This window comes from Eulemur rufifrons, chromosome 14 (genome assembly GCF_041146395.1).
Source record: "Eulemur rufifrons isolate Redbay chromosome 14, OSU_ERuf_1, whole genome shotgun sequence".
Lineage (NCBI taxonomy): Eukaryota > Metazoa > Chordata > Mammalia > Primates > Lemuridae > Eulemur > Eulemur rufifrons.
Genome location: NC_090996.1, coordinates 22,963,771 through 22,987,080, shown reverse-complemented (window position 1 = coordinate 22,987,080; position 23,310 = coordinate 22,963,771). Strand labels below are relative to the sequence as shown.

Below are 23,310 nucleotides of genomic sequence, written 5' to 3'. Positions count from 1 at the left end.
ACAAAAACGATCTCAAGGAAAAACTTGATTTTCCATCTCACAGATTTCCAACTGGACTATGCTATCCTGAAATGTGTCTAGGAGTCAAAATTCTTTAAGAAGGAAAGAAAAAAATCCTGCATTGAGCAGCCCAGCAAAGTTCACCACCATGACCTGGCAGTGTCCCCAGTGGCCAGGTGCAAAGGGTTGCCCAGAGAGAGGTTTTCAGACCATCCCAAATAAAGTAATGCACCCACACAGTCACACACCCACATCCAGATATGGACACAGCAGCAAACACATCTTCACAACCACACATAGACACTCACCTGCAAATATCTACAATCATACTGATGGCCCCCTACACTCACACACATTCACACACCAAAACACACACCTACATACACACACAGTCTGATGCACATGTCAAACTCATGTGTAGGCATGTGGACATACACTTATATGCAGAGCTACATATACACAATAGTCATACACACAATCACACACACATTCATACACATACTCACACATACACTCACACATCTACCAACACACATGTACATATACAAGCAGACATAAACAGCTGTACACATGCTCATACAGCCTGACACACATACTCACACATGCACATATACGTATACACAGTCCCATGCACTCACGCATACATAGACACACATGTACACAAACTCACATGCACAGTCTCACATACATGCATTCACAGAACCACACACATACAACAGCTATACATACACCCACACACACGGTCACATACACACATACAACTTATACACATACACTTATGCTGTCAAACACACAGCTACACAGTTCACATGGTCACACTCATTATCATGTCAAAATATTTTATTTTCTTCATAGCCCTTATTCATTCACTCAAATATTTACTGAGCACTTACTATGTGCTAGGTGTCCTAAGTTCTTGGACTAAATCGTTGAAGAAAACAGGCAAAGATCTCTGTCCTCATGAAGTTTCAATTCTAAAGACATGAGACAGAGGCAAAAAAATAATGAATAAGTAAATTCTATAATATTTTAGAAGGTGGTAAATATTAAGGAAAATAATTCCTGGTAATCGGGAGGAGAGAGAACCACTTTGGAGGTAGGTTGCAATTTTAAGTAGGTGATCGAGGTAAGCTTCATTGGGAAGCTTACAAGAATATTTGGCAAAGATTTGAAGAGGAGAGGGAGTTAGTTATCCATGTGGATACCTGGTGGAAAATCAGTCTGAGAGGAGGGAACAGCAAGTACAAAAGCCCTGAGGCAGGTGTGCCTTCAAGGAACAGGAAGGAAGATAGTGTGGCTGATGTGCAGTAAATCAGGGGTAAAGGAGGAGGACGTCAAACCAGAGATGAAGAGAGTGTGTGTGAAGATCATATACGGCCTTGAATAATAAAGTGAAAACTCTGATGTTAATTTTGTAACAAATTGAGATTCACTGCTGGGTTCCGAGCAGAGGATCCACCCTCTAATTTCCCTTAATAGTATCTAAAATGAATTTAATCATTTTACATGTTATTTTCTGTCTTATCTCCAAACAGAAAAAAAAAATCCATCTTGGTCACCTCTGTTTGCATGTGAGAGCTGCACTCAATCAATATTTGTTGAATAATTGACAGGGATGACATTTCCAGGGAGGACAGTGTTCCGTGGTACTCTTGGATATTTGTCTTCTAAAAATCTCGTGTTGACATTTGATTTCCAATGTTGAAGGTGGGTGGGCTAATGGGAGGTGTTGAGCTCATGGGGGAGGAGCCCTCATAAATATATAAGTGTCTTCCCTTGCAGGTGAGTTCTTGCTCTTTTATTTCCCACAAAAGCTGATTGCTAAAAAGAGCTTAGCATCTCCCCTCTCTCACTCTTGCTTCCTCTGTGGTCATGTGATCTCTGCATGTACCGGCTCCCTTCACCTTCTGCCGTGAGTGGAAGCAGCCTGAGGCCCTCTCCGAGTGCCCAATCTAGAAATTTCCAGCCATCAGAATCGTGAGCCAAATAACCTTTTTTTTTTTTTTTAAAAAAAAATAAGTTACCCAGCCTCAAGTATTCCTTTATAGCAACACAAAACAGACTAAAACAGAAAATTGGTACTAAGGAATGGGGTGTTGCTATAAAGATACCTGAAAATGTGGAAGCAGCTTTAGAACCAGGTAACAGGAAGAGGGTGGAAGACTTTGGAGGGCTCAGAAGAGGACAGAAAGATGAGGCAAAGTTTGGAACTTCTTAGAGGTTGGTTAAGTGGTTGTGACCAAAATGCTATCAACCTAAAATAATCAAAAGGCTCAAGATCTAGTTAAAAGAATTTACTCAAGCACAAAGTGTGAGGGCGCTGTCCTAGGAGCAGAGATACACCAAAGAGTGGTGATCGGTGCTCCCAATGTGGGGAAAAAATGAGGATCATTGATATCGGCAAAATGGAGGTGTTTTTCATACAAGGGCTGGTATACAGATAGAAGATTTGATTGGCTACTATTGATTACACTCCAAGGGAGGTGTTTAACATTCTATTTTAAAGAAGTAACAGACACAAGGGTCTCTATCTCTATGTCATTTAAACTAGGTTTGAGTAAAATATAGGGAGTCTGTCTGGAGTAATAAGAAGACTTTTCTAGTATATTAGGTGGCCTAAATACTTAACTTGTTTTTGACAAAATTGAAGTTTTTCTTTAGAAACCTTATAAGGCTAACTATTGTAATAAATGTATTCTATCCTCTATGGAAACCTGTTTGTTCTCTGAACAAAGAAGTAAATTGACTACATATTGTAGTAAGACAGATATTTCAATGAAGTCAACATCTGAGAGGTATGTTTTTAGTATTTGTGAAAAGTAAGTCAGACTTTCGGTGTATCTGTGGGACATGACTGTCCAAGTATATTGTCTGTCTTCCCAAATCAAGGCAAAGAGAAATTTCCTATCTTTGTCTAAAAGAATGCTAAAGAATGTACTGCTTATGTCTACAGCTGTAAAAAAAAAAAAACAAAAAAACTGCATTAGATGGAATAGCTGTGAGCAGTGTATGAGGATGTGGCATTGTTAGGTGCTGTGGAATTACAAATTTTGCTTAAGCAGCAAAAATTCACTTCCTCTTTTCAAAGAGAAACTATTTACTTCTTGACTAAGTTTGAATGAAAGGAAAGGTTGCAATCCTTAAAATCTTAATGCAGAACTTCAATTCAAGCCAAATCCAGTGTGGAATCTGGTCACTTGAATGAAGTCTGAATCTCAAAACCAGGGAGATTCTAAACCTAAGAGAAGCTTTCCAGAGACCCCTGATAGCTCAGAGGCTAGAAGAGTGAAGGCCATTCATGCCAGTACCAAAGCTCAGAATGTCAGCAAAGCAGTGAAGATCTCAAGAGGTTTGCTTCAGGTCCCTTCATGTCACCAGAATGTCAACCTAAAATAATCAAAAGAGTCAGGATCTAGTTAAAAGTTTGTATTCAATTTTTTTGTGTGTTTTTGCCTTTGTTTGTGTCTATTCTTTTATTGGCAATCTAAGATAAGTTGTCATCTCTTTAAAATAACTTGTTATATCTATAAGATATTTTTTGTAAGCTTCATGGTACCCACAGTACAAAATAGAATTACCAAAAAAAAAAAGCAACAAATTAAAACATACTACTACAGATAATCACTTCACCACAAAGGAAAACAATAAGAAAGTAAGAAAGGAGTCTCAAAACAACCAGAATACAAGCAACAAAATGGTAGTAGTAAATCCTTACTTATCAATAATAACACTGAATATAAATGGTCTCGATTCTTCAATTACAAGGCATAGAATGGCTGAATGGATAAAGAAACAAGACCTGGTTATATGCTGCCTTCAAGAAAACCACTTTACCTAGAAAGACACAAATAGACTGGAAGTGAAGGGGTGATAAAAGATATCATACGCAACTGGAAACCAAAAAAGAGCAGGAGTAGCTACACTTACATCAGGCAAAATATATTGTAAATCGAAGACTAAAAAAAGACAAAGAAGGTCACAATGTAATGATAAAGGAGTCAATTTAGCAAGAAGAAGTAACAATTATAAATAACTATGCACCCAACACTGAAGCTTCCAAGTATATAAAGCAAATATTAATAAACCTAAAGGGAGAGAGAGATTTGAATGCAATAATAGTAGGGGGCTTTAACAACCTACACTCAGTAACAGATCATCCAGATAGAAAATCAACAAAGAAACAGCAGAGTTAAACTACACACTAGATCTAATAGGCCTAACTGACATTTTCAGAACATTTCAGCCAACTTCGACAGAACACACATTCTTTTCATTAGCACATGGAACATTCTCCAGGGCAGATCATACCTTAGGCTACAAAACAAGTCTGAAAAAAGTCAAAAGAATACAAATCATATCAAGTATCTTTTCTGACCACAATGGAATAAAACTAGAAATCAACACGAAGAGGGACCTTGGAAAATACACACACATAGGGAAATTAAGTAACATGCTCCTGAACAACCAATGAATCAATGATGAAGTTAACAAGACTATTTTAAAACTTCTTGAAACAAATGAAAATGGAAGCACAACATACCAATATATATGGGATAATGCAAAAGTAGTGCTCAGAGGGAAGTTTATAGCAATAAATACCTATATCAAAAAAGTAGAAAGACTTCAAATAAACAACCTATTGCACCTCAACAAACTAAAAAAGCAAGAACAAACCAAACCCAAAATTAGTAGAAGAAAATGAATAATAAAGATTAGAGCAGAAATAATGAAACTGAGACTAAAAAACCATACAGAAGGCCAATGAAATGAGAAGTTGGTTATTTGAAAATATGAACAAAATTAGTAAATCTTTAGCTAGACTAAGAAAAAAGAGAGAAGACTCGAATAAATAAAATGAGAGAGAAAAAAGGAGACATAATAACTGAGACCTCAGAAATACAAGAAATCATTCGAGAATGTTATGAGCTATATGACAAGAAATTGGAAAGCCTGGAAGAAATGGATGCATTCCTGGACACATACAACCTACCAAGATTGAACTATGAAGAAATAGAAAACCTCAACAAATCCATAACAAGTAACAAGATCAAAGCCATAATAAAAAGTCTCCCATTAAAGGAAAGCTCAGTACCTGATAGGATTGCTACTGAACTCTACCAAACGTTAACAAAAACTAATCCCAATCCTACTCAGGACAATTGTCTGGGCAAAGATTTGTGTGTGTGTGTGTGTGAGAGAGAGAGATACCCCCAAAGCACAGGCAACCAAAGCAAACATAGGTAATTAGGATCACATCAAGCTAAAAAGCTTCTGCACAGCAAGGGAAACAATCAACAAAATGAAGACACAATCCACAGAATGGGAGAAAATATTTGCAAACTATCCATCTGATAAGAGATTAATAACCTGAATATATAAGGAGCTCAAACAACTCAGTAGCAAAAAAATAAAAAAATAACCAAACAATCCAATTTAAAAATTAGCAAAAGATCTGAACAGACATTTCTCAAAAGAAGATATACAAATGGCCAACAGGTATATGGGAAAAAAATGCTCAACATCACTAATCATCAGAGAAATGCACATGAAAACCACAATAAGATATCATCTCATCCCAGTTTAAATGGCTTGCATCAAAGAGACAGGCAATAACAGATGCTGGCGAGGATGTGGAGAAGGGGGAATTCTCATATACTGCTGGTGGGAAAGTACATTAGTATAGCCACTGTCTAGAACAGTATGGAGGTTCTTCAAAGAATTAAAAATAGGCCCACCATATGGTCCAGCAATTCCACTACTGGGTATATATCCAAAAGAAAGGAAATCACTATATCAAAGAGATATCTGTACTCCCATGTTTATTGCAGCACTATTCATCATAGCCAAAATATGGCATCAACCTAAGTGCCCATCAATGCATGAATGAATAAAGAAAATGTGGTATATGTACACAATGTGATACTATTTAGCCATAAAAAAGAATGAGATTCTGTATTTTGCAGCAACATGGATGGAACTGGAGGCTATCATGCTAAGTGAAACAAACACAGAAAGATAAACATCCCATGTCCCCATTCATACGTGGGGGCCAAAATCTTGGATCTCATGAAGATAGAGAGTAGACTGCTAGTTACTAGAGGTTGGGAAGGGAAGGGTAGACAGAGAGGATGAAGGGGGGAGAAAAAAAATAGAAATGTATTCATTGCTACTGAATTGTACAGTTAAAAATGGTAAAGATGGTAAATTATGCATGTATGATTTACCTCAATAAAAAATAAATTAACATGTTCATAAATAATGTCAACAAAAAGAGTTTATTCAAGCTCAAAGCAGTGAGGACACCATCCTGGGAGAGAGCTACATCAAAGAATGGTGATCAGAGCTCCTGGTGTGGGGAAAATGAGGATCATTTATAATATATAGGCAAAATGGAAGTGCTGAGCAGAATTGCAACATTTTCCATACTAATGCTAACACACAGATATAAGATTTAATTGTCTACTATTGATTACACTTTAAGGGAGTTATTTAACATTCTATTATAAAGAGGTAACTGACACAAGGGTTTCTACCCCACTTCATTTAGTCTAGGTTTGAATGAAAACTGGGAAGTCTGGTTAATGTACAACATCTCAACACAAAGGTCAAAAAGCAATGGGCATGGGTGTTATGTGAACCAGTTTTCAGGGCTTAACTTTTCCCTTTGTCATATTAAATTTGGAAGTTTGTGAAATTTTATTTTCTGTTTACAATGCTGATAGAAATATAGACAGTAACATTAAGGCTGAAGAAGTCTCCAATGTAAATTAGAAACTTACTGGGAATTGGAGCAAAGGTCACTGTTACACTGTAGCAAAGAACTGGGATGCGCTGTATCCATGCCCCAGGGCTTTATGGAAGACAGAACTTAAGACTGATGAGCTAGGGTAGCAGGTAGAAGAGATTTCTAAGCAGCAACGTGCTCAAAACGTGCTGTGGTTACTATCAACAGCTTATGCTGAATTATGGCAGCAAAGGAATTACCTAAAGGCAGAATTCATAACAATAATAAAAGGGAAGCAGAGTACAAAAATTTGGAAAATTCACATCCTGGACATGTTGTAGAGAAGGAAAGAGCATTTTCAGGAGCAGAATCTAAGGGTGCAGTAGAGCCACCGCTTGCTGAGGAGATCCGCGTCACTGAAAGGAAGCCAGGTGCTAATATTCAAGACAGTTGAACAAGGGCCCCAAAGGCAGTTCAGAAATCTTTGAGGCTGCCCCTCCCATTGCAGGCCAAGAGGCCCAGGAGGACAGAACGGTTCCAGGCGATAGGCCTAGGGCACTGCTGCTCTGAACCACCTCAGGATGCTGCTACCTGCATCCTGGCCACGCCTGCCCAGCCATGGCTCAAATGGCCCCAGGTACTGCTCGGGCCACTGCTCTGTCGGGTGCAAGTCCTCAGCCTTGGCAGCGTCCAAGTGGTATTAAGTCTGCAGGTGCCCAGAATGCAAGAGCCATGGAGGCATGGCAGCTTCTACGTAGATTTCAGAGGATGTTTTAGAAAGCCTGGGTGTCCAAGCAGAAACCTGCCACAGGGGCAGAGCCATCACCGAGAGTCCCTACCTGGGCAATGCCTAGTGGAGCTTGTGGGGGGGAGGGGCTGCCATCAGGACCCCAGAATGATAGAGCCACCAGCAGCTTGTGACTTCAGCCTGGAGAAACCTCTGGCATTAGACTCCAGCCTCTGAGATCAGCCACATAGGCTGCACCCAGGAAAGCCACGTGGGCAGGGCTGCCTGCATCATGGGGAGCCCATGCCACACATCAGTGTGTCCAGGTTGCAAGCCATGGCGTTAAAAGAGATGATTTTGGAGACTGGAGATTTAATGTCTGCCCTTCTGGATTTTGTGCTTGCATGGGACCTGTTACCCCTTTATTGGCTCATTTCTCCCTTTTGGAATGGGAATGTTTACCCAATGCCAGTACAACCATTGTACTTTGGAAGTAAATAATTTCTTTTTAATTTTACAGGCACATAGTTCGAAAGGACTTGCCCTGAGTCTCAGGTGAGACTTTGAACTTTGAATTTTTAAGTTTGTGCTGAAACCAGTTAAGACTTTTGGAACTATTGGGATGAAATGATTCTATGTTACATTGAGAAGGGTATGAGATTGGGAGACCAGGGGCAGAATGCTATGGTTTAGATGTTTGTCTCCTACAAACCTCATGTTGAAATTTGATCCCCAGTGTTGGAGGTGGAGCCTAATGGAAGGCATTGGGACATGGGGAGGATCCCTCATGAGTAGATTAATGCCCTCCTTTGGGGATAAGTGAGTTCTTGCTCTATTAGTTCCCCAAACAGCTGGTCGTTTAATTAAAAAAAAAAAAAAAAAAAAAGCTTCTCACCTCCTCTTGCTCTCTTGCTTCTGCTCTTGCCATCTCTGAACACACTGGTTCCCCTTCATCTTCCATCATGAGGCAGAAGAAGCCTGAAGTCCTCACCAGATGCAGGTGCCCATCAGAATCAGGAGCCAACAAACCTTTTTTTTTAAATATAAATTACCCAGCCTCAGGTTGTTAGGGTGAAAAGCCTAGCAGGTGCTCACAGCACAGGTGGAGAAAAGCTTCTCACACAGAGATTAGGATACGTAAAAGTAAAGGGGTTTACTTTATCAATTTAGAAGGAGAGGGAGAGAATGAGGGAGTGAGAGAGAGAAGAGAAAGAGAAGGAGAAAAGAGAGCAGGGAGATGCGTGGCATCCTAAAGAAAGAGAAGGGAGGTGCCCTCCCTGAGTGGCTTGCTGATTTTAAGGGGAATGAAGAGAAAACAATAGTGATGGCTGTCAATTGATAACAAAAGCAGTGGCAGAATGTCAAAGTCCAAGAGTTGGTTTCCCCACCTTTCCTTGGAGACGGGATTATCGCAAATGTGACTCTGCCTTTGAGCTATGGTTGAGGCTGTAACTCATTCTCCTGCTGTTCACTCAGGAACTCTGGAAAAGCAGATTCTCTAAAAAACAATTTTAGAGAGAAAGATTTACATCTCTTTTCTGTCCGTTCAGCTCTTTTCAGAAGTTGTGCAAAACAGAACTCCCGTGGGGTGTCTGTTAGCGGGAGAACTCATAGGCTTGATCTTTAACCGTTACTAGGACATTGTGGGATTAGGTATTATCCTGTTATTTTTGCAAGGCTGCCCCTTTCAAGGTATTGCTTTATAGCAACATAAAATGGACTAAGACCCATGGCTTGCCTTCTGGAACTTGGATCCAGCAGCTCCCGAACCAAATGTGTCTGTGGATCCTTTAGCCCCAGTGTCTGGGAGGACAAATAACTTTTTCTTGAGCTTTCTTTCATTCATGGGACTCTGACTGCCATTCCAAGGACCATGTCCCTCAGTCCCCAAATCTGCTGCATCCATTTGATCTGCAGGAATGATCAAAACAATCTCCAGACCCTCCCTCCGTGCAGGTGTGTCAGTTTGAGTCCAGACTCCTCCTCTAAGCCTCCCATTCTAAACTTAAGTAACTGTGAGTTATTGAGTGCTTACTACGTGCCATGTGTTTGGTTTATTTTTTTATTTCAGAATATTACAGGGGTACAAATGCTTTGGTAACATAAATTGCCTTTGCACTGTCCAAGTCCAAGCTACAAGTGTGCTCATCCCCCAGACAGCGTGCACCACATGCATTAGGTGTGAACATTTCCATCCCCTCCTCCCCCCTCCTACCTGCCCGATCCCCAATGAATGTTACTTCCATAGGTGCACATAAGTGTTGACTGATTAGTACCAATTTAATGGTGAGCACATGTGGTGCTTGTTTTTCCATTCTTGTGATACTTTACTTAGAAGAATGGTTTCCACCTCCATCCAGATTAATATAAGAGGTATTAGTTCACCATTTTGTTTATGGCTGAGTAGTACTCCATGTAATATATGTACCACATTTTACCAATCCACTCATGTATTGATGGGCACTTGGGTGGTTTCCACATCTTTGCAATTGTGAATTGTGCTGCTATAAACATTTGAGTGCTGATGTCTTTTTTATAGAATGTCTTTTTTTCCTTTGGGTAAATATCCAGTAGTGGGATTGCTGGTCAAATGTTAGTTATACTTTTAGTTCTTTGAGGTATCTCCATACTACTTTCCATAGAAGTTGTACTAGTTTGCAGTGGATGAGTGCTCCTGTCTCTCTGCATCCACACTAGTATCTGTTGTTTTGGGACTTTTTGATAAGAGCCATTCTCACTGGAGTTAAGTGATATCTCATCATGATTTTAATTTGCATTTCCCTGTTGATTAGAGACATTGAGCATTTTTTTCATATCTTTGTTGGCCATTAGTCTATCTTCTTTTGAAAATTTTCTGTTCGTGTCCTTTGCTCATTTAATGCAGTTGTTTGATTTTTTTTCTTGCCAATTTGCCCAAGTTCTTTATTTTTTTTAAATGTTTACGTATTTCATTTTTGCATAAATAAATTAAATTTATTAATGCCATTATTGCGTGATTATCAGGAGTGGGTTAGTGACCATGGGAGTGGCTTTGTTATAAAAGCAAGCTCTCTCTTACATGTGTACTCTTACCCTTCCACCTCCTGCCCTTCCCCCATGAGATGACCCTCGCCAGATGGTGGTGCCATGCTCTTGGACTTTGAGCTGAATAAACCTCTTTTCTTTGTAAATTACCCAATCTGTGGTATTCTGATAGAGCAGCAGAAAACAGATGAAGACAGGGGCACAGAGCAGCAACAGCAAGAGGGATTAGAGAAGACACGGAGAAGAGCTTCCTAGAAGAGCATTTGAGAGGCTCATGACTGTGATCAGGAAATACCTTTTGCAGGGTTGTAGAAGAAGGGATGACAGATACCTTCGGGGCTGGCGGAGAAGCAGGCTGGGAGGTGGAATTCTATGCATTTTCTCACAACAGAAAATCGTTGCTGCTCTACATAAACAGGGTTTTCAAGCCCTGTCGTTTCTAGAATAGGCCCAGAGAAAAATATGAAAGGGGCCCAAATTGCTTTTGGTATCTTCCCCAGATGTATCTCCTCTCTTGTCCCTCCAGACCCCCACTTGGACCCTGCTTCTGGGGCCTTCAAGACCCTCTGGCTCATTCAGACGTCCCCTGGCATGGTTCTTTGTCCTTTTGTGCTGCAGCAGTTAGTCATGGCCAGGTATTTGGCACGCACATCTTGTACCTGGCCTGTGGGTCCTTGTGCCCAGTGCTTGCATCTCCAACAGAAATCTCACTATTTCAGGAGCTCCAGCCATGCCTGTCCTGAGGGCCTTTTAGCAAATGGACTTCTGGTGGCCAGCACCCGAAAGGAGTAACTCTGTAAGAGTGGGCCCCTGAGGTTCACACTGGTCAGGGTAGGAGGGAACAGGGAAGCTCTGTGACATCAAGATCACTTTCTCCGTCTGGGGAGATACAAATCTGACATGGCCTATAATTCCAGCAGTCCCTTATCTGGCTGTGGCATTTTTCCCTTTGGTGGTGTTGCTGGAAAACATCGTATCTCAGAAGCTCAGAGCCCTCTGATTTCCAACTGCAGTCTCAGGGCCTGAAGACCCACCATAAGTCAGCAGCCCCAGGCTGGGACACTCTTTGGGGAGGTTAGGGTTTCTAGGCCCTGGCCTGTGACTGACATGCAGTGTGACCACAAGCAATTTACTGTTCTACTCTAGGGTTTCATCTTCTCCACTCAGTGATCTGAAAAGGCCTTTGTTTTCTTGACTTTGTGGATGCCTCAAACAGAGCTGCAGACCTGACATTCCTTCTCTTACTAGATTCCCTGACCGTGCTCAGTGTTTTACAAGCATTGTTTCACCACATCCTCTCACACACCTCATCAGAGAGGGGCTGATATGAACCCCATTTTACAGATGGGGAAACTGAGACTGGGGGGATCACTGGCTGTCACCCAATATCGCAAAGTGGAGTCAGGTTAGAAGAGATGTCTGATTCCAATGCCCGTGCGCTTACCAGTTCACTAAACTCAGGATCACTGAAAACTGGATGGGCGTGAGAGTGAATGTTAGGCATTTTGAGAAGTGTCAAGTGGCTCAGGAGAGGGATGGAAGGTATAAACCATCGCCCAGATCACACAGGGGTCAGGCAGGCCTCAGTCTAAATTAAGCCACACTAGTGCCTTGCCAACCTCTCTGAGAAGCAGAGAAGAATGAGCTTTCAGGCCGGGCGCGGTGGCTCACGCCTGTAATCCTAGCACTCTGGGAGGCCGAGGCGGGTGGATCGCTCAAGGTCAGGAGTTCGAGACCAGCCTGAGCAAGAGCGAGACCCCATCTCTACTAAAAATAGAAAGAAATTATATGGACAACTAAAATATATGTAGAAAAAATTAGCCGGGCATGGTGGTGCATGCCTGTAGTCCCAGCTACTCGGGAGGCTGAGGCAGTAGGATTGCTCAAGCCCAGGAGTTTGAGGTTGCTGTGAGCTAGGCTGACGCCACGGCACTCACTCTAGCCAGGGCAACAAAGCAAGACTCTGTCTCAAAAAAAAAAAAAAAAAAAAAAAAAAGAATGAGCTTTCAGTGGGGTATAGAAAGCCCCAGTGAAAAGAATGCATGATGGGAGCTCAGATAGATGGTCATTTACATTTGAGCTCTCCTTTCTCTTGCCAGGGGATCTTGGGATCTTCCAGCCTCAGTTTCCTCATCTATAAAGAGGGGATAAAAGTCATCCAGGCTTCATAGGGTTGTTCTGATGATGGAGAGGGACGATTTATTGAATACACACTTATTAAACCTACTGAGTTGTACTAAACACTGTTTTAGGACTTGAGAAACAAAAGTAAACAAACATAGAAGTCATTGCCCTCAGAGAATTTATGTTTTAGAAGGAGGACACAAACAAGTAAGACATATGTAGAGAGTGACATGTATGTGGCCAAAGAGAAGAAAGATGGCAGGAAGGTGGAATGCAGTGATGTTAGATCAGGTCAGCAGAGGAGAACTCACTGAGAAGACGGCTTTTAGTAAAGATCCAAAGGCAGCAAGGAAGCTGGTCATTTAGGAGAAGAGAATTTCAGGCAGTGGGAACAGTAAGTGCAAAGGCCCTGAGGCAGGGGTGTGTCTGACATGTAGGCAGAACAGCAAGGAGGTCCATGTGACTGGAGCAGAACAAGTAAGGGGAAGAGTTTTTGGAGACGAGGTCATTGAGGTAATGACCTTACATATGAGTGCAAGGACGTGGGGTTTATCTCTAGGGGTTCATGGTCTGACTTCAGTTTTAAGTCTGGCTCACTCTGGCTGCTGCATTGAGAATAGACTACAGGGAGACCAGAGAGGAGGCCACAAATCACCCTGGTGGAGAGAAAATGGTGGTTTGGATTAGGGCAGAGAATGAGTCAAGTCTGGAGATAACTTGCAGGTGGATCTGAGGGATTTCCAGATCCAGGTGTTAAAGAAAAGAGTCAGGGAGACTCCAAGGTTTGATGCTGGAAGACCTAGAGGAACAGGTGCCATTTGCTGAGATGGGTAAGAAGGCGGCTGCAGTGGGATGATTTGCACAGAGGGATAACAGCAGGTCCTCAGCGTTGGACGAAGTGTGTTCGAGAGGCCTTTTAGACATCCAGGTGGAGAAGCCAAGCAGATGGGGACGCAGGAGAGAGATGCAGGCTGCAGACACACTTGTGGGGTCACTGGCAAGGCAGGTGAGGGCCAAGCCATGGCAATGGGTGAGCTCATGTGCAGAGTGAGTGTAGATAAAGGAGATGATGAGGAGTCAGCAGAAGAGACTGGGAGTGAGAGGAAAGCCAGGCAAATGTGGTGTGCTGGAGCCAAGGGAAGGAAAGGATTAAAGGAGGTGAGAGAGTGTTCATCCAGTCCACTTGAGCTCCATTTCTCTCTCCTTGGTTGGAGCAATAACTTGCTGTCAGTCCTGGTCATGAACCTGCTTTTGGCCCTTTGGATTGAAAGAGCAGGTCTGGTTGGCCCCTGGGGCTCTAGGGCTGTGCAGCCCGTGAACTTGGCTAGAAGGACTGCTGTTAACCCAAGTAAGACTTCAGGGTTACCCACTGTTAATGATTATCTCTGCTCCCCTCCGAGGCTGCAGGGGATTCTGGGGCTGTCTGCTTGATTCGCTGTGCTCTCCTCCAAGGCTGCAGGGGAATCTGGGGCTCTTTGCTGGACATCCCAGTGTGGACCAAGCTCTCCCCAGAGAAACTTCCTGAAAGGACTCAGCAGGTGAGCGCTGTTGCAAGGAATGGACTGATGAGGCCATGCCCCACGATGACACTCACAAATCTTTAGGAGTCATGACCAGTGAGGAGAATGCAAGTCCCCAGAGAAAGACAATCTGCAATTCCTGGGTGCTTTGAAATGGGGTGCCTGCCAGGTCTCAGTGAGGAGACACTGGGCAAAGAGAAAGGTGCCTTCAGCACAGCGATAGTGAGGGACTGGGTGGCTGGGATAAGGGCGGTCCAAGGGACCTGGAAGTTGAGTTGTGGTCAGGGAAGGAGACATCTCAGACGAGGTGAGGCTGGAAGAATGAGAAAGAGCCAGTTATGGAAAGAGAGAGGGACTGGCAGGTACAAAGGCAATAGACATTCCTACCCAGGAGCTGGTAAGGAAATCTTCATTTCTTATTCCATAAAAAGTAAAAGTGAAGACAGAATTGTCAGACACCTTAAGCATTCTGGCTACTGCTGCCTAGACAAAATAAACTGTGAATTCAGCTTTTTAACTGGGCTGACTGGATTCCTCCAATACATCATAATTAAACTTAAATTCTACAGCCTTCTCAGGGTTCACAGGGTGTAATTCAAAGATCAGCCTACAGAGCCCTGGAACAACTTTCCCTGGAGCCATGTATATGGAAAGAATAATTACAAGAGCTATAATTGCTAAAGTGATTGTATTAGGCCCTGTGCACTAAGTGCACAGTATTTAACATGTATCAGTGAAGATTCAATTTAAAGAAATAGATGGTAGTCTGGGAGTGGTGGCTCATGCCTATAATCCCAGCACTTTGGGAGTCTGAGGTGGGAGGATTGCTTGAACCCAGGAGTTTGAGACCAGCCTGAGCAGTATAGTGAGACCCATGTCTATAAAAAATTAAAAAAAAATTAGCCAGACATGGTGGCACACGCCTGTAGTCCCAGCTACTCAGGAGATCAAGGCAGGAGGATTGCCTGAGTGTAAGAGCTGGAGGCTGCAGTGAGCTATGATCATGCCACTGCACTCCAGCCTGGGTGACAGAGCAAGACTCTGTATTTGAAAAGGAAGGAAGGAAGGGAAGGAGAGAGGAAGGAATAAAGGAAGAGAGGGAGGGAGGGAGGGAGGGTACTTGTATTAGTAAGCATTAGCTATAGTAACAAACATCCTGAACATCTCAGTGCCTTTTAACCATACATACAGGTCGGTAAGTTGACAGTGGTCATGCCAGGCTCAGCTTAACTTCACCTGCCTTGTCATCTTGGGCCCCAGGCTGAAGGTACAGCACTGATCTGGAATATCCAACTCTCACGCAGAGGGCAGAGATGCAAGAGTCTCTGACCAACTGCACGATCCTACTCACTCACATCCTATTGACCAAAGCTCTCCCAGAAGCAAGCCAAAGCCAATGAGATGTGGATACATACTCTTCCTCCAGGATGCGCCACGAAGACACACAAAAACGAATGTGGATATATTACTGGAATCCTAATACAGGAAGGGAACAAACTGTTGGGAACAACATTCTCGTCTACCACCCACTGTATTTTCAGCACAAAGGGATTTATTACATGGATTCGGGTGTTCACAAAACTGTCAGAAGTGTTAAAGAGGTAGAATCTACACTGGGTCTAGATTCTGCTGTGCTTTTGGAGAATAGCACACCCTAAGGAGACAGATGCTGAGTGCCAATTCACTCATGACCACAGCAAATTAATTCCTCAGAAGAACGATGTGCACTTAGGGAAAATCTCTGGAAGCAGCTGATGCTTAACAGAGCAATCTATTCAAGAAGCGCTCACCTGTGTCTCCTGTTTCCTTTGCAGGTCTGATCATGCATTGGCTGCGGAAACTTCAGGGACTTTGCACACTATGGGGTGCTCAGATGTCCAGCCGCACTCCCCACATTATTACGAGGCAACTGGCATCCTCGCCGTGGGGCCACCAGCAAGTTCCTGCCACGTTTAACTTTGCTAGAGATTTGGTTGACCACTGGGCTGACATGGAGACGGTAAGGGGGTGGAAAGAGGCACCGAGTGAGACAATTTGGCTGACTTCATTAATTCATTCCATAAATATTTATTGAGCACTTATTATGTGTCAGGCACTGTAATAAGCTATGAATAAGATGCTCATCTTCCATGAAGGCAGCATGCGGAGGGAGGAGGACAGCATGATTGGCAGAAAAAGGTCACAGGAGTCAGGCACAGGGTAGGGCACTCTGGAACCCCCAGGCAACTGACACACAGTTGGCTTCCACATACTTCACATGCTCTGTTGTGACCTCCCGAGACAAGGATTAGTGGGTTGGGGTCACAGAAGAGGTGGGTTTGAATTTGGTAAGAGCAAATCAGGACTGACTAAAGACTAAGCCAGTCTGCTCCGAAGGTTAGGTCATTAGGGGTGTGCAAATAGGGTGGCTACTAGGCAGGGATTTTCCCTTTTTTTTTTTTTTTTTTGAGACAGAGTCTTGCTTTGTTGCCCGGGCTAGAGTGAGTGCCGTGGCATCAGCCTAGCTCACAGCAACCTCAAACTCCTGGGCTTAAGCAATCCTCCTGCCTCAGCCTCCCGAGTAGCTGGGACTACAGGCATATGCCACCATGCCCGGCTAATTTTTTTCTATATATATTTTAGTTGTCCAGATAATTTCTTTCTATTTTTATTAGTGATGGGGTCTCGCTCTTGCTCAGGCTGGTCTCGAACTCCTGACCTCGAGCGATCCACCCGCCTAGGCCTCCCAGAGTGCTAGGATTACAGGCGTGAGCCACCGTGACCGGCCTAGGCAGGGATTTTCAAAAGAGCCCCAAAACATTAGCGAAAGAGAGTGATGCAGAAATTTATGATTTTCCCTTCCAGCCCTGGGCTTCTGGAATTCTAACTCATTCCTTGCTTTACACTGTTGCCTTCACCTGAAATCCTGTGACCCTTCCTGGAGGATGGAAGGATTTGTCCTGGCTGGGATAAGGGAAGGGATGGTTCTACCAGCATGGGCTTAAAACAATAGTGCTCAAAGGAAGTCATGACCATGATGTTGTCTTGCATTCCCAACACCATAACACAACCTTAATGCAGAGATTGCAAATGCCTGGCCGCTAGGCTGAAGGTACCTCTAGGTGTAGTGTACTCTTAAAAAAAAAAAAAAAATAGATCAACATTTTAATATTGAAAAATTATAGACACAAATTTAGATATCTAGATTTTCTTTAAAAGTTATATTTCCTTGGGATATTGAGGAAGGCCCTTACTACCGTGATTGACAATTCTGAATTTATAAAAGGAATTATTTAATACATTTTATTACAAAAATATCATAAAAGCCTCTACATTGACCAACAGCGCCATTATCAAAATAAAAACTAATGGAAACTGGGGGGAAATATCCAACTCAAATGACAGCAAGAGTTAATATCCCTAATATAAAAACAGCCCCTGGAAATCAAGAATAAAAAGGCACAACCCAAAATAAAAGTGGGCAAAGCGTGAGCAGATAGTTCATACAACAGTTAACTCAAATGGCCATTAAACAAAAGAAAAAATGCCCACCCTCCCCCATAATAAGAGTACTGCACGTGAAAACTTTACTGAAATAATATTTTTTAACCTGTCTTATTAGTTAAACACAGAAGTTTAACACCACACTCTTTTGGCAAGGCTGTGAGGAAATAGACACTCTCATATGTTACTGCAAAGTGGTATGACTTCGATGGAGAGGAATTTTGATATGACAAAATTACTAGCATGTCTTCTCTTTGACTTTGCACTATTAATCTCAAACTATGATCAGGGAACCCCTGAGGATACACGAGACTCTTTCAGGGGATCTGTGAAGTGCAAATTATTTGAAAATAAAACTTAGAGAAATTGGAACCCTTGTGCACTGCTGGTAGGTATTTAAAATGGTACAACTATTATGGAAAACAATATGGTGCTTCCTCAAAAAATTAAAAATAAAATTACCATGTAATCCAGCAATTCCTACTCTGTGTATAGACCCAGAAAATCAAATGCCAGGTCCGTAAGAGATATTTGTACGCCCGTGTTTATAGTAGCTTTCTTTGCAATAGCTAAAAGGTCAAAACAACACAAATGTCCATCAACAGATAAATAGATAATCAAACGTATATATTTACAATGGGATACTATTCAGCCTTAAAAAGAAAAAAAATTCCGATATAGGCTTCAACATGGATGAATGTTGAAGACGTTGTGCTAAGTGAAACAAGCCAGACAGAAAGGGACAAATATTGTTTGATTATGTTTATATAAGGTACCTGCAATAGGCTAATTCATAGAGACAGAACGTAGACTGGTGGTTACCAGGGCCTAGGGGGAGAGAGGATGAGGAGTTATTCATAACAGGGACAGAGTTTCAGTTTTGGATGATGAAAAAGTTCTCAAAATGGATGGTGGTAATGGAGGCACAGCAATGTAAAGGTACTTAATGCCACTGAACCATACACTTAAAAATAGCTAAAATGGTACATTTTATGGTATGTATATTTTACCACAAGATAAAACAAAAATAAATAAGTAGAGATAAATATAGAAGTGAATCTAAGATATATTAATAAATAGATATTAATTATATTAATAATTATATTAATTAATAAATATTGCATATTTGCATTTTCACTCTAATTCTCTCATAAGTATGCAGTGACATTCTCCAGAAGGTATGTCTTGGGTAATACTGAAACAGAGTGAGTACAGAGGCAGATAAGAGAATCCAACACTCTTCTAAGGCAGAAGTTAAAAAGATTTGCAAAAATATAAAATGATACTCCTCTTATTATTATTTTTCTTTGTTTTGGAAAGTGTATCTTTTATTTTAAAAATTTGCTTCATGCTAATATACATGGGTTTATTACCATTATTTTTTTTTTTTTTTTTTTTTTTTTTGTTGAGACAGAGTCTCACTTTGTTGCCCAGGCTAGAGTGAGTGCCGTGGCGTCAGCTTAGCTCACAGCAACCTCAGACTCCTCGGCTTAAGCGATCCTACTGCCTCAGCCTCCCGAGTAGCTGGGACTACAGGCATGCGCCACTATGCCCGGCTAATTTTTTCTATATAGATTTTTAGTTGTCCATATAATGTCTTTCCATTTTTAGTAGAGACGGGGTCTCGCTCAGGCTGGTCTCGAACTCCTGACCTTGAGCAATCCACCGGCCTCGGCCTCCCAGAGTGCTAGGATTACAGGCGTGAGCCACCGCGCCCGGCCTATTACCATTATTTTTAAAAAGCACACATTTTTTAACATTCTCAATTTTGATTTCTAATATGGTAAATACAGATAGATATAACCCCTATAAATAAAAACTCTTTAGGGTTTTTAATATTTTTTTAAGAGCGTATGGGGGTCCTGAGATCAAAAATCTTACTAAGCACTGACTTGGCAATCCCAAGACTTGGAAATTATCCTACCTGTTTGTGTTCCAGCACCCCTTAACCAGTGGGCTTCTCTTCCCTCAGGCTGGCAAGCGACCCCCGGGCCCCGCCCTGTGGTGGGTGAGTGGCGAAGGGGAGGAAGTGAAGTGGAACTACAGAGAACTGAGTGAAATCAGCCGGCAGACGGCCAACGTCCTCGTGGGGCCCTGCGGCCTGCAGCGTGGGGACTGTGTAGCAGTGGTGTTGCCCAGAGTACCTGAGTGGTGGCTGGTGACCCTGGGCTGCATTCGAGCAGGTTAGTAACTGACCCCCTTGGACAGGGCACAGAGAAATGCAGCCCCCTCTCCCCAAAGAAGTCCCCTCCACAGAGCATGCCGTCCCTCCTCATATGAAGATACCACCTTTCTTCCATTTATTGAAGCGAACTATGTACCAAGCACTTATGCAAGAGGTTGCTTATGTACATGGTAAACAAAACACAACCTGTGTATTCATGGGACTTACAGACCTTTGGAAAAAGCTACCCAGCTATTCATTGCACACATAATTATTTAATCACAATTTTGAAAAGGGGCATGAGAATTTTATTAGAACCTACGGAAATGAAGTTAGCAAACTATGACCCACAAGCCAAATCCTGTCCACGGATTGTTTTTGTAACTAAAGTTATATTGAACACAGTCGTGCCTTTCTGTTTGCCTATAATCTGTGGCTGCTTTTCCACTATAATTGCAGGCTTGAGTAGTTGGGTCAGAAAGCATCTGACCCATAAAACCTAAAATATTTACTATTTGGCCCTTTACAGGTAAAGTTTGCCAACCTCTCATCTAAAGGGAGACTTGAACTAACTAATCTGAGGAGTCATGAAGTCTCACTGGAAGTGATATTTGATCTGAGATCTGAAGGATGAGTAGAGTTTGGCCAGGAGAGGAGGCAGAGAGGATTGTGCTAAGCAGAGGAAATAGCATGCATGAAGACAGAGGGGAGGGAAGCTTGAAAATTTTGAGAGAACCTGAAAGGATGTCTGTGTGCCCCGAGTCCAGGAAGCAAGAGGAAAGTGGTGGCAATAGAATGAACCTGTCAAGATGGGCAGGTGCTAAATTGTCAGTGCCTTGTGGGCCATGGTGAGACTTCTAGACACTTATCCAGTGGAGAATGGGAAATCATTGGACTGAGTGATGTAATCACTCTGTTTGTGAAATGTCATGCAGGATGCTAAATAGAGAATGAGATGAAGAAGGCAAGAGTCGGGGTGGAAATTTCAGATAAGAGACAAAGGATGATGGTGGCTCCAATTTGGATGAGGTGGTAGAGATGGAGATAAGTGGATGGATTCAAGAGACAGTTGGGGGAACTGATAACAGGGTTTTTTGTTTTTTTTTTTTAGGAAGACAGCCAGGGAGACAGAGAAGTCACAGACACTTCGGCAACTGGGTAGATGCTGCTGTCTTTGACTGAAGTGAGGAACATAGGCAGAGAAAGAGCTATGGTGGGTGTGTTAGGAAAAGATGACAGCTTGGTAATGTTGAGTAAGGGGTGCCTATGTGATATTCAAGGAGGGATGAGAAGTAAAAAGTTGGATTTAAGGACCCAAATTCTGAGATGGAGACAGAAATTTGAGAATCATCAACCTTTAGATAAAAATGATGAGATGTAAAGAGGTTTAAAAAGAGCCTCAAGGAACTCCAGCATCCTCCTTCATAAACTGCTCTTCCCACTTCTCTTCTCACACAGCCCATCCCCATATATTATAAAAGCTCCCACCCCACCCCACCTTCTGGGGACAATGGACTGAGGGGGACATTAAGGAGGAAGATATAAATGTGACCAGGAAGTAGGGGCAATCAGGAGCAGCTGAACCAATTTTAGGGTCTTGGAACCTCATGGAAAGAGTAAACAAGCCATAAGAGAAAGGTGATATGCTGAGAGATTATGACCTGAAGGCAAGGAGAACCCAGAGGAAATGTGTCTGTTCTTCTGTGTGTCTGACTCAGTATGACCATCGTGGTCGAGAGACATTGGAGGATGTTTACAAGTGTGTGGTGAGAATCATTGTGTTGAGAGTTTGAAGAAAAGAAGTTACATTTAAAAGCTATTTAACAAAAGGAGCAGCACGTGGTATCAACTTCATAAAAGGTGAAACATAAGTCTAGTTATTCTACAGAAGATTTAAAAAATTATAGGGGTCTCATCAAGATAGTAAACAAGAACAAGAAATGGAGAGGTGATAGTCAAAGGGTACAAAGCCTCAGTTAGATAGGAGGCATAAGTCTGATTTTTTTTAGATAAATTGCAGAGCATGCTAATAATTGAATACTGTATATTTATATAACAGTAAGAGAGTAAATTTCTAATGTTCTCATCACAAAAATGTCAAATACTTAAGATGATGGTTATGTTAATTGGCTTAATTTAATCATCTCACATTGTTGAGAGATGATTAATTTAAACATCTCACATCTCTCATTAAAAAATCATAACACCACTTTGTACCCCCAGAATATATACAACTACATTGGGTTTGTGTATTATATATACACATAAAAATCAAAAGCATTCTTGCCTAAGAAAATGCATTCAGTACCCCCAGGTTGGGAGAAATAGCCAGGACCTAGAGCACCAAGATATTTCCGGACCACGGACAATTCTAAGTGCCTTTCCTCATGATTTTAGTTACTGTATGAGAGTGTGAGATACAGCAAACCCCTGTAGGGCTTTTTTTTTTTTTTTTTGGAGGGGTGTCAGTGAGTGGGGGAGGATTGTATGCGTCCTAGACTATCACCAGTATGACATTAGGCAACTCAATTTCTTTCCTTAGTCTCAGTTGGTCACTCACAGCTCTGACAACCCAGGGAAACCTGAGTTCCAGTCACTCCTTGATTCTCACTTCCTTTATTATTGATACTCCTCATTGGTCAACACTACTCCACCCTTCCGTTCCCCACTTGCTTCCCACTGGATGTTTATATCGGGCTTGCCTAGGAACAAAGACAGCCCTTCCTTCCAGCTCTGTAAGCCATTTGCCTTCTCTAGGACTCATCTTCACACCTGGGACTATTCAGATGAGATCTGCTGACATACTCTATAGGCTGCAGTTGTCTAAGGCCAAGGTCATCGTGGCTGGAGACGAAGTGGCCCAAGAAGTAGACATGGTGGCCTCTAAATGTCCTTCTCTGAGAATTAAGATCCTGGTGTCTGAGAAAAGCCGAGATGGGTGGCTGAACTTCAATACACTTCTAAAGTGAGTATCTGCATGTCTCAGCCCAGGTTTTCATCAAAAGTAGAAACTAAGCCAAGTACGTACGTGCTGGTGCTTTATCTGGGAGGTCCAGGAAGTAGAGTATGGGACTAGGGAGAGTGAAGCATGGAAGAAAAAAAAGCCAATACTGAGCTTTTTGTTGAGTCATTGCAAGGGCTAAGTGAGGCTTGATCTGCCAGGACCTTCTGAGGAGCACATAGAATGTCTCCCAGGACTTTCCACTAAAGGGCTGATGAGAATTGACACATTAGCACCTGACCCCCATTGGTTGAGGATTATCCTAGGGGCATTGTCTACCCCACACTTCTGGACTGTACATACATGCATGAAGAATAGGATCAGAGTCCCATATCATGGTGGCAACAGAAACCATGGGCACAAAGACCATGGGGCACAGAGTGAATCACCTGTGGTGCCCCCTAGAAACAACAAGGTTTTAACACCAGTAGGTTGCAGCCCACCCAGAACTGTTCACTGCAACATGGCTCAAATCAGAGATGAGGCCAAGAGCATATGAAGTAAAACCCAAGAGATAGCTGATATATCATGTTTCTAGGCTCT

At 42.3% G+C, this 23,310-nt stretch overlaps 1 protein-coding gene across 8 annotated transcripts in view; it reads left to right on the top strand.

The window, feature by feature from the left end:
* The first annotated feature begins 1,801 nt into the window (after positions 1-1,801).
* LOC138394657 (acyl-coenzyme A synthetase ACSM2B, mitochondrial-like) overlaps positions 1,802-23,310 on the top strand; it is a 34,355-nt gene continuing 12,846 nt past the window's right edge. Inside the window, exons 1-6 of one of the 8 annotated variants that reach the window (XM_069486860.1) lie at positions 1,802-1,977; positions 7,972-8,006; positions 14,007-14,137; positions 15,934-16,118; positions 19,575-19,785; positions 22,524-22,731. In XM_069486860.1, coding sequence (XP_069342961.1) covers positions 15,942-16,118; positions 19,575-19,785; positions 22,524-22,731 — 596 coding nt within the window. In that variant the 5' untranslated portion in view covers positions 1,802-1,977; positions 7,972-8,006; positions 14,007-14,137; positions 15,934-15,941. Of the gene's footprint in view, positions 1,978-7,971; positions 8,007-13,999; positions 14,138-15,933; positions 16,119-19,574; positions 19,786-22,523; positions 22,732-23,310 lie in introns of all 8 variants that reach the window. The other 7 variants (XM_069486853.1, XM_069486851.1, XM_069486852.1 and 4 more) reach the window with 7 other exon arrangements.